Source organism: Chelon labrosus (assembly GCF_963514085.1).
Source record: "Chelon labrosus genome assembly, chromosome: 22".
Classification (NCBI taxonomy): Eukaryota; Metazoa; Chordata; class Actinopteri; order Mugiliformes; family Mugilidae; genus Chelon; species Chelon labrosus.
Genome location: NC_140355.1, coordinates 36878 through 50301, shown reverse-complemented (window position 1 = coordinate 50301; position 13424 = coordinate 36878). Strand labels below are relative to the sequence as shown.

Genomic DNA, 13424 nt, shown 5'->3' with positions numbered 1-13424 from the left:
TGCAACCTCACAGCCTCAGCTGATCCGGAGGATTTCCTCTGCGGTGAAACAAACAAGCCCTGTCTGTATGCCCAGCTCAGCACAGTAGCATGGATTTCAACGTCAAAAAACTGGCCTCCGGTGCAGGAGTCTTCTTCACCCGGGCAGTGCAGGTATCGCTCGATTTATTCGCTGCACAGATCTAAAGCAGAACCTTTGAGGCTCGGGTAATTCGTGGATTGATTTGCAGTCACACTCGAAATACTTGAGCAATGGCGCTGAATATCCAACACCAAGACTGCCGACTGTGTTTTTATTTGTTGTATTGTATTGTTGTAATATGTATTTTGCGGTGTTTTGATAAGCACGGTCAGCGCTGTAAGATGATAAGGGTTTGTCAAGCCTTGATCCATTATTGATGGCTGTATCCAGTTCATCACCCATGTGACACAGAGGCCGAGGAAGCTGGGTGACTTATAGTGTATCCCTGTTTTGTAGTTACGATGGATACAAATACATAACATGCTGACCACCTTCCTAATATTGTGTAGGTCTCCATTGTGCCTCCAGAACAGTTGCGACTCATCAGAGAATGGACATGGCCCTTCTGAGTGTGTCCTGTGTTCTCAAACCGCTTTTGTGTGTGTGCCTGTGTCAGGCTGAAAGCTAATGCTGATTCTGAAGGAAAGGTGTGAGAACACACAGTGAATCACACTTTGTTTTGACCACAGACCAGTAAGGGTGTCCATGCTGACCCTAGTATGCCTACAGTGGGCAAGTTAGCATCAGATCTGGAGCACGAAGCAATGGAAGAATGTGGCCTGGTCTTCATTTTCTCTTGTGTCACGTGGATGGATTGGTGCATCCTTTCAAGAGCATTCCTTTACCTGGGGAACACAAATAAGTATTACATACCACATTACTTGGGCCTCAGAATTCCCCAAATATGAATCCAATTGAGCATTTGTGTGATGTGCTGGACAAAAAAGTCCTAGTCTCACTGCCACATCACACATTCAGATTTCTACTGCAGTCAATTCATTTAATCCTCATGTGCAAAGTAAAAAATAAAATATGAATTCTCAGCCACATAGCCACCCATGTGGCCATTATGTCTGATGGTGATGTCCGATCACATCAGTTGTGTTCTTTGTTAACACAACTACAGACACATCAGTCCTCCTCTGTCTAATCCACTTCTGTCTCCACTTTATTTTTCACACCACTTAATTAGCTCAGGTTCCTCACATTCACATCTACAGTAAATACTATATACAGTTGAAACCAGATGTTTACATACACTGTGTTAAAAGACACAAACATTTTTTCCTCACTGTCTGAAGTTAAATCAGATTAAACCTCTCCTGTTTTAGGTCAGTTAGGATTACTAAAATTATTTATATTTGCTAAATGCCGCAATAATGAAAGAAAGAATTTCTTAGAGGATTTTTTTTTACTTTCTTCAAAGTCAGAAGTTTGCACACACAAAGATTACTATGTCTTTAAACAATGAAGGAAAGCCCTGATGATGATGTCATGGCTTTGGAAGCTTCTGATAGGTTAACAGACAACATTAGAGTTAATTGGAGGCACACCTGTGGATGTATTTTAAGGCTACACCTCAAACACACTGCTTCCTTGTTTGTAATCATGGGAAAATCAAAAGAAATCAGCCAAGATATCAGGAAGAGAACTGTGGCGCTCCACAAGACTGGTTCATCCTTGGGTACAATTTCCAGATGCTTGAAGGTGCCTCGTTCATCTGTTCAAAGAATTATACGCAAGTATAGACACCATGGAAATGTCCAGCCATCATACCGCTCAGGAAGGAGACAGGTTCTGTGTCCCAGAGATGAACGTGTTTTGGTCTGAAACGTGCAAATCAACTCCAGAACAAAAGGTAAAGACCTTGTCAAGATGATGGCTGAAGCTGGTAAGAGAGTGTCATTCTCCACAGTAAAACGAGTCCTGTACCGACATGGACTGAAAGACCACTCAGCAAGGAAGGAGCCATTAATCCAAAAGAAACATAAACAGATTACAGTTTGCAAATGCACACAGGGACAAAGACATGTCCTGTGATCTGATGAAACTAAAGTGGAACTGTTTGGTCATAATGACCATTGTTACATTTGGAGAAAAAGGGGGAAGCTTGTAAGCCTGAGAACACCATCCCAACTGTGAAGTATGGGGGTGGTAGCATCATGTTGTGGGGCTGTTTTGCCGCAGGAGGAACTGGTGCACTTCATAAAATAGACGGCATCATGAGGAAAGAACATTATGTGGAAATATTGAAGCAACATCTCAAGACATCAGCCAGGAAATTAAAGCTTGGGCACAAATGGGTCTTCCAAATGGACAATGACCCTAAGCATACTGCCAAAGTAAAGTGGCTTAAGGACAACAAAATCAATGTTTTGGAGCGGCCATCACAAAGCCCCGATCTCAATCCCATAGAAAATTTGTGGGCAGATCTGAAAAGGCGTGTGCGAGCGAGGTGGCCTACAATCCTGACTCAGTTAAACAAGTTCTGTCAGGAGGAATGGACCAGAATTCCAGCAGACTATTGCGAGAAGCTTGTGGAAGGATATCCAAAACGTTTGACCCAAGTCATACGGTTTTAAAGGAAATGCTACCAAATACTAAGGAAATGTATGTAAACTTCTGACTTTAATAATAATAAAAAATTCTCTAAGAAATTCTCTCTCTCATTATTGTGGCATTTAGTAAATAGAAATAATTTTAGTAAGCCTAACTGACCTAAAACAGGAGAGGTTTAGTCTGATTTAACTTCAGACAGTGAGGTGAAAAAAGGTTTATGTGTCTTTTAGCACAGTGTATGTAAACATCTGGTTTCAGCTGTAGGTTAGCCTTACTTTATTCTTCAGTAAGGCAGATTACTGACAATCACACTTGGCTTCCACACTTTTTTTAGTGTCCATAAATTACTATGATACCTACAAAACATATTTTTAGTCATCTTGGGGTAGACTGGAATATAAGTGTTGCATAATTCAAGAGATCATCATCAACAAAACCCTATACAGCAAATTTCATTACGTGGACATTTGAACGTCTTACTATATTAATGTTTATTGTGGAGGACTTAACACAAAAGTAAGGATTAAGGATATGCTATGAGTTTTGGAGGTATTTGGGTATAAACCAAAGTATTGTGAAAAGTATAATTTTAAGCTGATGAAAAGTTAAAGGACCAGTGTGTATGATTTGCGATATCTGGCGGTGGGGTTGTGGGTTCAAGCTAACTGATTAAACTTCCTTCTTCCATCCCCCACTGTTCTGGGTTACTGTAGAAACAAACAGCTATGTAGAAGAGGACCCTTTTATGTAGATTAGAAAGGCTACCTAAAACAGAGTAATTACAGGTACAATAAAAAAAAAACATAATATTGCATTTCTGCTTATAGATTCCCCTAATTCATAGACACCTTTAAGTGATCTCCAGGGATATTAGAGTTCACCACACGGTGAACTTTAACACAAGTTCCAAATGCAGAGATTGGAGTTTTTCCTTGTCACTGTCGCCTTGTAAAATATCTTGAAACAATTTGTATCGTTATCGGCACTACATAAATAAAACTGAATTGAATTATCAACCTCATGATGATTCAACAAGGAGTCACAGGTTCACTAGATGCAGTAGGATCCAACCTCTGGTAACCATGACTGTTTGTATAAAATACCACATCAGTCCTACAGTAGTTGTTGTAATTGCTGGTATTTCTTGTTATCAGTCATAAATGCGCCAGTGATATATTCAGGTTCCACTCTCTAGTTCACAGAAGAGAAACTGGGCCAGGCAGAGAAGACTGAGCTTGAGCCTCACTTAGAGAACCTGATTACTCGGGCCGACAGCACCAAGAACTGGACTGAAAAGATCTTAAGACAAACAGAGGTGCTCCTGCAGCCCAACCCAAGTAAGTTCTTCTTAATCCAAAAAAACAAAAAAATATTGTTCCTTATGGGGTCCTATATGTCCCAATAACTGTATGTATAGAGTCTCAGAAGTGTTTCATATATCTTAAATCTGTTTTTGTTTCAGTTAAGCAGGAGGAAAAAACATTGTCTTTGGGAAACTGTTAATATCTGTTTATCTTTGCTCAGTAACCGCTTTATTTATACTATCTTAAATCAAAGTTTTGAACATTAACATTTTAATTTTATCAACATGCTTTTTGTAATTTAAGTTTGAATGTAAAGCTTTCCCCAGGAATAAGAACCTTTCAGTGAGCACCACACTTGATTGTTCAGCTACAAGAAATACATCATGCATTATGCTTCACTGTAGTATTCTGTGAAGAGAATTTGAAATTGTTATGCTTTTGTCAGCAGAAGAGTTAGTTTTAATATGGTGCATAATGAGTGAAAATAATTCCGGTGAATCTTATTAGTTAAATTGGCAAATCACTATTTGGAAGAGGGACCCTTAACCATGAGAAAGTTCCTGGACATAAGGTCCTGGGAAATCTGGAATACTCTTAATTTCTTTGGAATGGTTTTTAGAACAGGCCCTCAGAAATGAAATTTAATGGATTCTGGTAGTAGTGTCTAACTCTTGACCTGTGTATTTCTTTAACCCTCCATGCTTCAGTTGACCACACAGGTAAGTCTTCACCTTGTTTCCAATAGTGCTGCGTGAGAAATGACTTTATGAACTCACCTCCTCAACATTAATGACAACAGATGATACACAGCAGCTCCACTGTATGTAGCTGCTGTTTCTTTTATAGTTTTAATGACAGCCACTGTACTGACTGACTAGGACTGTGCAGAAATAGTGTTCAATTACAAACAACCTAAGTATTAAGACACCTTCCAGCCTATGTTTGATTTTTATTAGGGGTGGGACTCGATTTAAAAAAAAAAAAAATGAATCTAATTAATCAGATGCTTTGTAATTAATTAACCTCTTAATCACATTTTAATTGGTCGCGGGGGATGCTGAAGCCTATCCCAGCTGTCATCGGGCAAGGGGCGGGGTACACCCTTGACAGGTCGCCAGTCTATCACAGGCAGTGTTGGGCACATTACTTTTGAAAAGTAATTAGTTATAGTTACTTCTCCCTGTAACTGAGTTAGTAACTGAATTACTCCACTATAAAAGTAACTAGTTACCAGAGAAAGTAACTATTGCGTTGCTTTTTTTTAAAGTTTAAATATGTCTAAGAATTGGATTTTTTGCAGCTTTTGCTTGTGGCTGGCTGTAGTGCTTGTGGCTGGAGCCAAGTTAGATCTTCAATAGAGCTCCGGGCATCACGTTACTTTTTTGTTGACACCACCTGGGAACACTGACTGGGTTCATGACAGTAATGCAACTACAATAACAAGTAATTGTTTAATCCTGAATATCTTTCTCATTGTGAGTAGTTTTAGTGCTGAAATAGCAACACCCCTTTGTAGTCCACATTATAAACATTAGCCTAACTTGCCTATATGAAAATAAATGTTAAAAACATGCTAAATAAACAAGATATTACACTTGGAAAATGCTGGATTCTGTACCTGATATAAAGTGATCACTACACAAGACAAATACGTTTCTTGAGGGATCCCACTGCTCTGTTTTCTTGTACCTGCTTCTTGAGTGTTTTATTGCAGTAATCCACATCTGCTGTCTTGCAGTATCTTTGGGAATCCTATAAATGATTTCCCGTTTACTTGTCCCAGACTATTCTGGCAACCTGGGACACGAGTTGTCGACCATTTTTGGATTTAACTGGTACAAGTTAGTTGGCTGCTTGCAGTTGTCAACTGAGTAGTAATTGGCAAAGTGCACTTTCCTGCCAGTATGGTGGTGGTGTGATTGCTGGTGCAGAGTGACATCAGTTACCAGTTACTTCTTGCTATATGTTTGTGTGTGTGTGTGTGTGTGTGTGTGTGTGTGTGTGTGTGTGTGTGTGTGTGTGTGTGTGTGTGTGTGTGTGTGTGTGTGTGTGTGTGTGTGTGTGTGTGTGTGTGTGTGTGTGTGTGTGTGTGTGTGTGTGTGTGTGTGTGTGTGTGTGTGTGTGTGCTAACCACCACGCCACTGTGCTGCTCTAGAGATATGAATGTTGTAAACTCAAGCTCTTTTAGTCTGGAAAAATGCATTTAATTGCATGTCAGTTCAAAACAGTAGAAAAAGAAAGAAAATATCCCTGGCCAAAACTGAACATTAACAACTGATTTCAAGTTGAAGTGCCATTTTAAGTACTTTTGTCCGTACTCGGACCGGGACTGCTAGCGCTAACAGCTTCGGCGGTTTCCGTGCTCACTGCAACATGATTCAGATTCAGATTCAGAAAACATGCTTTGCATTTAGATGGTAAGGTAGGATTGAAGTGCACAATTTTTTGCACAATTTTCACAAAATTCCATCAGGTAGTTTTTTTAAAATAAAATTTGCCTTCCATCAGTCCTAGCAACGTGCTTTCATTCGATTCTTCTATTTTGGTAGCCGTTAGCCAAATGCTGATGTGTGCATCACTGTAATTGGTGTACCAGGAAATCATTTTTTTGCATTTTTTTTTTTTCAATGCGTTAATTTTTTTGTAATTAACTAATCGTTATTAACACGTTAAAGTCCCACCCCTACAGCCTTAGGGGCCTCTGTGGACACTACTCAAATATTGCAGTCAGGTATATCATGATGTACATCATGTATTTCCAGTTTTGATAAGTTATACTTATATACATTTTGAAGGGAAATTTCAACTGTCCAAAAATAGGCAAAAAGCACCAGGTTATCACCAGGTTATTAGATTAGGATGAGGACTGGAGCTATACAGTATCCACTGAATGAAAAAGACATCTGCATGCACATAGGCATCAAGGTCATGGAGACAGATTTTGGTTTCGGGTGTGATGAGCTATTGCTGTGTACATCCACCCTCCACCCCAACCACCTTCTGATTGATATGACCAATAAATGTGGATCATCAATCATTCATTAAAAAATAATGCTTCCTCTGAGAATCATCCCGGTAGAGATTAACTACCTGAAGATGACTTGTCTGAGATATGAAAAGCTGCCCACACCCCATAACCTTTTAAGATAATTAATGAATTAAGCTTGCTTGTTTAATCTGAAGTGTGCTAACAACAATGTGTAGTTTTGGGTGGGGGTTGTGTTTTTGTATCATAGAATCAAATTAGCATTACTGTGCTTTGAGGTGGATTTTGTTACCTTTAGACAGAGTAAGGCTGGCTTTTTTTCTCCAGTCTTCATGCAAAGATAAGACCTACATCTGGTAGGCTGAAGATCATTTTTGTCTGACAGAGGAAAGAAGGAAATTAGGATGCAAATACAACCTCCTTTGGTGTCCCTACTCTACTGTATATTCATACTGGTTTTGCACTGTTACAACTGCGTGTTACACAGACATTAAGTGCATGTTATGCAAGTTTTAATGAAATGGTGTGAACAAACTTAAAGCAAATGTTTATTGTATGTATCAACTGAGACTAAACTTGCTATAGAATATGTGTGAAAATTGAGACCAACCAGCCCTTCTTCTCACATCAGCATCAGAGAGAGGACAGGTAAATGATGTCCCAAATGGCTGTAAACCCTTTTTAAATCAAAGTTTTGAACTGTCAGCTATGACTGTATACCTTTGTGCATCTTCACTCTTGTTCTTTTTGTTCTGGATGGAGATTCATTTTCTGATTTCTAACCATTAAGCAGATGTTCATAGTTACACCATTATTTTTCTTGTATGAAAATTTTGCTGCTAATTAAGGGTCCATGCAACAAAGTTGCAAGATCCCAATTGATCTTGTTGCGATTTTTGTGCTTCTTCCGTTTTTTCTGCTGAGCTAAAAGTGTCTGGCCAGGACAAACTGCAAGGGCAAAAGGCGTCAGCCCTGGAAACTTGGTAGAAGTCCTGGCATTTCACTTTGCCAAGGTGTCAATACACATGCCTACAGCTAGGTGGTGCAATAGCTAACAATAAGCCAATTTACATTTTGGCTCATATCTCAAGAACCGTCTGCCCTAGAAACAAAATTCTTTCTCCCTCTGATTCATTACATAGCCCTGGGTCTAATGAAATAGACTTAGGCCACGCCCATTTCCGCCTGCCATTTTTTTTCGCCATTTTGAAAAATTTGCACCTCAAAGCAAAATGAACTCCTCCTTACCCGTTCATCCAATTCTCACCAAACTTGGTGTGTTTCATTTATGGACAAAGATAATGAAAAGTTTTCAAAAGAACTTTAGCAGGGTTATTGATTGCAAAGTTAATGACTAATTAATTTTTACGGCGTGGCACAGTATAACTCCAAAGCTAATATTTTGTGAAGTATATACCCAAAGTTAATCAAACTTCATATCATTAATAATAATATGATTCTACAAAAGCACCCCAACTTTTGTGACCCATGGCCTCTAGGGGGCGCTACAAAAGCAACATTTCATTATCTCCATAGCTGCAATAGCTAACTTCATGAAATTTGGCATACACAATTTGTAAAATATTGTGTAGACGCCCATCAACTTGCGTGACATTACATCTACAGGGGGTGCTACAGGTGACACGGAAACATTTCATATGACTTTAAGGCCTATAACTTTTGAAGCATTCGCCCAAGCCTTATGCAACTTAGCAACCAACATTATAATATGCTTGTGTACAATCATGCCAAGTTTCGTGAAACTCAGGCTGTAGTGGGCACTACAACAACTGCATATTTATATCTCACAAACCACCACAGTAAACTGCTTAAAATGGATGACTCCTTAAAAGCCCACCAGGTTTTGTGCAATATGGTCTATAGGGGGTGCTACTGGTGACTTATGCCTCTGCATCCAGCTCAGGGACGACTTCGCCACGGCATGGACCCCTAGTGAAACTAGTTGTTTTTTTCCAAAATTGGTTAAACAAGTAACTTTGGGAAAAAGTCAAACATAATCTTCAGCTGTCTGTTCGGAGGGCCACCTATTACTGGTTTTGTATTTGCCAGAACTAGATTGTTAAACCCTATTATGATATATTGTAATTTGAAAGCTTTTGTGTACGGTTTTATATTGGTCACATTCCCACCTGTTATCCAGGTGCTCGAATAGAGGAGTTCATCTATGACAAGCTGGACAAAAAGCTTCCCTCTAGGACGACCAACTCAGAGCTGCTGGGCCAGTATATGTTGGAAGCTGCCAATGAATTTGGTCCAGATACACCATATGGTACGTTGACTTTAAATTAAACTGATGTTGTAGCAGTTAATCACACTTATGTTGAGTGTGTTGTCTGCTTTTTGCTCTTGAAGTAACATAACACCGGGGATGCTCTTGTGAATTAGCAATAGAAATTAAATAGTTGTATTTATATATCACACTTGGTATATTATGCCTCACATTGTCTGGTTTCTATGAATTTGAACTACCCATATTTGGATCTGAACCATGTGTGATTAACATCGGTTTAGTATATAAAGATTTTCATGTTTTTTTTCAGCAGGAAATGTGCATGCAGATAGATCTAAAAAATCTCTGTTGCATGTGTATATTTCACATGACACAGAAGACAACATTAAATTGCGTATCTGTATCCAGCAGAAAATTGTGGCATTTTGGCCAATGCAAGGAAGGCGGATTGTCCATATTTATATACAGTCTATGCTTTAAAGCAGCACCAGTCCTCTGAGGCCTGTGACTATCTGGTCCCAAGTTGTTAGTGGGAAATCCATTAAGTCCTTTATGTTGCAAAATGCGGTGGATCTTCTCAGAACATCCCTTATTGGTTCATTGTTAGCCCCTCTACAGGCTACTGTCAGTAGATACTCACCAGAGCTGACTGGCCACACAAGCCTCATCCATTTGATGACCCAGCAGTCTGGATAGTTTTGAAAGCGTTTTCTCCTGCATCCTACAAACTTGCACTTAGAATATGAATCTGATGATATAATTAATCCAGTGTTTATAACACTGCGTATTTCTTACTCTTTGTCATGTCATCCTTGTGACTGTACATTTTTTTTCAATATATGAAAAAAACATGTAAAAAGCTTTTATGTTGTTTCTGCTTATATGCAGCCCTGAATGGATATCATTTTATGTCTATGTGTGTATTTCTTTATTGTACCAACTGTAGGCAGTACACTAATTACAGTAGGAGATTATCAGAAGAGACTCGGAGGAGCTGAACGTGAATTCCTCCAAACTTCAGTTGTCACTTTCCTTACCCCGTTACGCAACTTCCTGGATGGAGACTGGAGAACTATATCAGTAAGTCTGACAATCTGATATATTTACTTTTCCTACTATAAATTCTTGGTGCTTTACAATAATGCAGTTTATATGAACTTACCTAAGTGAACAGAAATATCTTGCCATGGATCATTACTGACACCCTGCTGTAAAACTGTGCATCTGTGAAGTGTCTTGTTACACAAAACGGACTCACTTTGCTGTTAAACAGATAGAAACCTAGCTTTGTTCCTTGCAGCAAATCGTTTATGATTGGATCCCCTTAATCTTGTACAGAAAGAGCGACGTCTTCTGGAGAATCGACGGCTGGATCTTGACATCTGCAAGGCACGCCTGAAAAAAGCCAAGCAGGCAGAAGCCAAAGCAGCAGTAATATGAAATTTAAATTTTTATTACATTTGTTTTTTCACTGTTATCACTGTAATGGCTTTCTCTCTTTCTGTAAGTATTAGGATGTAAAGTATTAGGATCATAGACTATGATCAAGTCTTTTCAGCTCCTTGAATTAGGCTGCCATTATAGCCAGGTGATTACAAAAGTGTGTGTGTTGTTTGGGGATGGCTGCTGCCATCAAGGAGTGTCATTGCTATGGGGTGGGGGTGCCTGGTGGTGGGTGGTACATGTCTAAGTAACATCCATATGAAATGCCATGGCCAAAAGTTTCCCAGCAGAACAATGAACTGTCACAAGATGGTCAATGTTATTTACTTCTTCTGTCAGTGGTTTTAATGTTGTGGCTGATCAGTGTAAACAAAGTCAATGTCGTGGCTGATCAGTGTAAACAAAGTCATTTAATTTAAGGTTGGCTAAAATAAATTAGTTGTGATCAAAGTGTAACATTTAAAGATGTCACACCTTGACACATTTTTTTTTTTTTTTATAAATATATTAAATAAATTTGCCATTATTAAACCTGGTTTGATTATAGTTTGAACACTGAAAAAAACAGGACTCTATTAAAATGGTTTCACAGTCACAGGGATTTGTGACCCTGCCCAACTGGAGCTGGTCACTTGGGGCATTTTAGTTTTTGTTTTACAAGTCTGATTAATCCATTGCCTGTTCAGCCAGCTTGTCTGGGTGATTAATCAAAAGACTTAACATGTCAGTGGAGGGTTCAGAAAGAAAAAAAAAAACACATTAAATTGCTTGATTTTTCTCTTAATTACTCTGGAGCTAGATACCATGGCATTACAGCAATAAATTTAATCTGAATCATCCAACAGAACTGAACAATGAACCAATCAATGAATTATTTACAGTGATTGTGTACTGCCAGGACACCAGCTTGTCTCTTTGTATCAGACCAATTAATGTCATCTTAACAATCTGCTCTTGTACTGATTTTTCTTTGTTTTCTTTGTTGGTTATTATCCTTTGGCAAGTTTGAAATTTGCACAACATCACTCCTTCTCCCTGTACTCTCTACCAAGGCTGCACCAGATTTCCAGGAGACAAGGCCCCGAAATTATGTCCTTTCTGCCAGTGCATCAGCGGTAAGTGGAAATAGCACCATATTGGCACACAAAATATAACACATTAGCCAGGGTAACATGCTAAAGCCAGACTATTATAACTGCTTATCGTACAAAGGAAAAGTTAAAATAACCAAAAGCTTGTTGAACAATTTTTTTATTACTATTGGGGTTCAAGCAGAAAAGCTGCTAGAAACCCATTGGTTTTGTATGTTTTTAGGCTGGAAACCTATTGCTTTTGTGTATGTTTTCTTATTATTTTTATTCCTAATCTTCCGCCACGGGAGTCTATGGCAGCCCATAGAACCGTATGGTAAAAAGTTGCGAAATTTGGCACATAGCTTAAGGGCAGTCCCAATATTACTTTGACTGAGTTACATGTAAGCACTAAGCACGGTCTAGCGCCACCAACTGGTCAAAGTTTGAAGTACATTTGTGCATGTAACTTTTGACCCGTATGTCCGATTTTTGAAAACAAGGTATCGTTGGAATCCTTGGATCATGACGATTTCAACGCACCCTATGACATAATGCATCATGATAGATTTTTCGCTATTTATGATTTTGTCGAAAACACGAAAAAAGTTTCAGCGGTCAGAATTTTGTCCGATTCTCGCAATAATTTGGTGTCATTCGGCCACTAGGGGGCGATGCAATTAGCAAAATTGCGTTTTTGCTTATAATGTTTGACCCGTATGCCTGATATTCAAAAACATGGTAATGTTGGACTCCTTGGATCATGCCGAGATCAAAGATACCGATGATGTTCATTTCGCCCAATTGGATTGTCCGCCATATTGGATTTTGTTGAAAGCGAAACTAAATTTGCAGCGCTCGCAGATTTTGTCCGATTCTCACCAAAATCAGCACGGACTGTCTTCTGACCAATGCGCACAAAAGTTACAATCAGGCGTCTTCAGCTTCGAAACCGTTTGGCCGCTACAGCCAATCAAATTCGGCGGCGAAGGTGGCAAACGGGATACAAGCTCGTATCTCGGGAACGGTGTGACGTATCAAAACTAAATTTGGAAGTACGTTTAGACACCACATCTCGAGGGGGCATGCCAAATTTGGTGTCATTCGGCCACTTGGGGGCGCTGCAATTAGCGAAAGTCTCTTTTTGGCTCCAAATGTAATTAGCAAGATTGCGTTTTTGCTTATAACTTTTGACCCGTATGCTTGATATTCAATAACATGGTACTGCTGGACTCCTTGGGTCATGCCGAGATCAACGCACCCTATGACGTCATAATGCCTTCTGAAAGATTTTTCGCAATTTACAATTTTGTTGAAAGCGAAACTAAATTTTCAGCGGTCACAAATTTTGTCCGATTCTCACGAAAATTGGCACGGACCGCGTTCTAACCAGTCCGGACAAAAGTTACTATCAGGCGTCTTCAGCCTCAAATCCGCTCGGCCACTACAGCCAATCAAAATCTGCAGCGAAGGCGGCAAACGGGATACAAGCTCATATCTCGGGAACAGTGTGACGTATCAAAACTAAATTTAGAAGTATGTTTAGAGAACCCGTCCCGAGGGGAAATGCGAAATAGTGTGTCATTCGGCGACTAGGGGGCGCTGCAATTAGCGAAAGTCTCTTTATGGCTCCAAATAGTGTGTCATTCGGCCACCAGGGGGCGTTTTAATTAGCAAAATTGCGTTTTACCTGATAACTTCTGACCTGTATGCCTGATATTCAAAAACATGGTACTGTTGGACTCCTTGGATCATGCCGATGCTATCAGTAATATTGCAGCTGTATCCGA

At 39.4% G+C, this 13424-nt stretch overlaps 1 protein-coding gene across 1 annotated transcript in view; it reads left to right on the top strand.

Annotated features, from left to right (window-relative positions):
- The window catches only part of LOC311507314 (endophilin-B2-like), a 35946-nt gene continuing 22522 nt past the window's right edge, over nucleotides 1-13424 (top strand). Inside the window, exons 1-6 of the mRNA XM_084571611.1 lie at nucleotides 1-152; nucleotides 3776-3917; nucleotides 9032-9160; nucleotides 10068-10201; nucleotides 10460-10552; nucleotides 11617-11679. Coding sequence (XP_084427737.1) covers nucleotides 90-152; nucleotides 3776-3917; nucleotides 9032-9160; nucleotides 10068-10201; nucleotides 10460-10552; nucleotides 11617-11679 — 624 coding nt within the window. The 5' untranslated portion in view covers nucleotides 1-89. The remainder of the gene's footprint in view (nucleotides 153-3775; nucleotides 3918-9031; nucleotides 9161-10067; nucleotides 10202-10459; nucleotides 10553-11616; nucleotides 11680-13424) is intronic.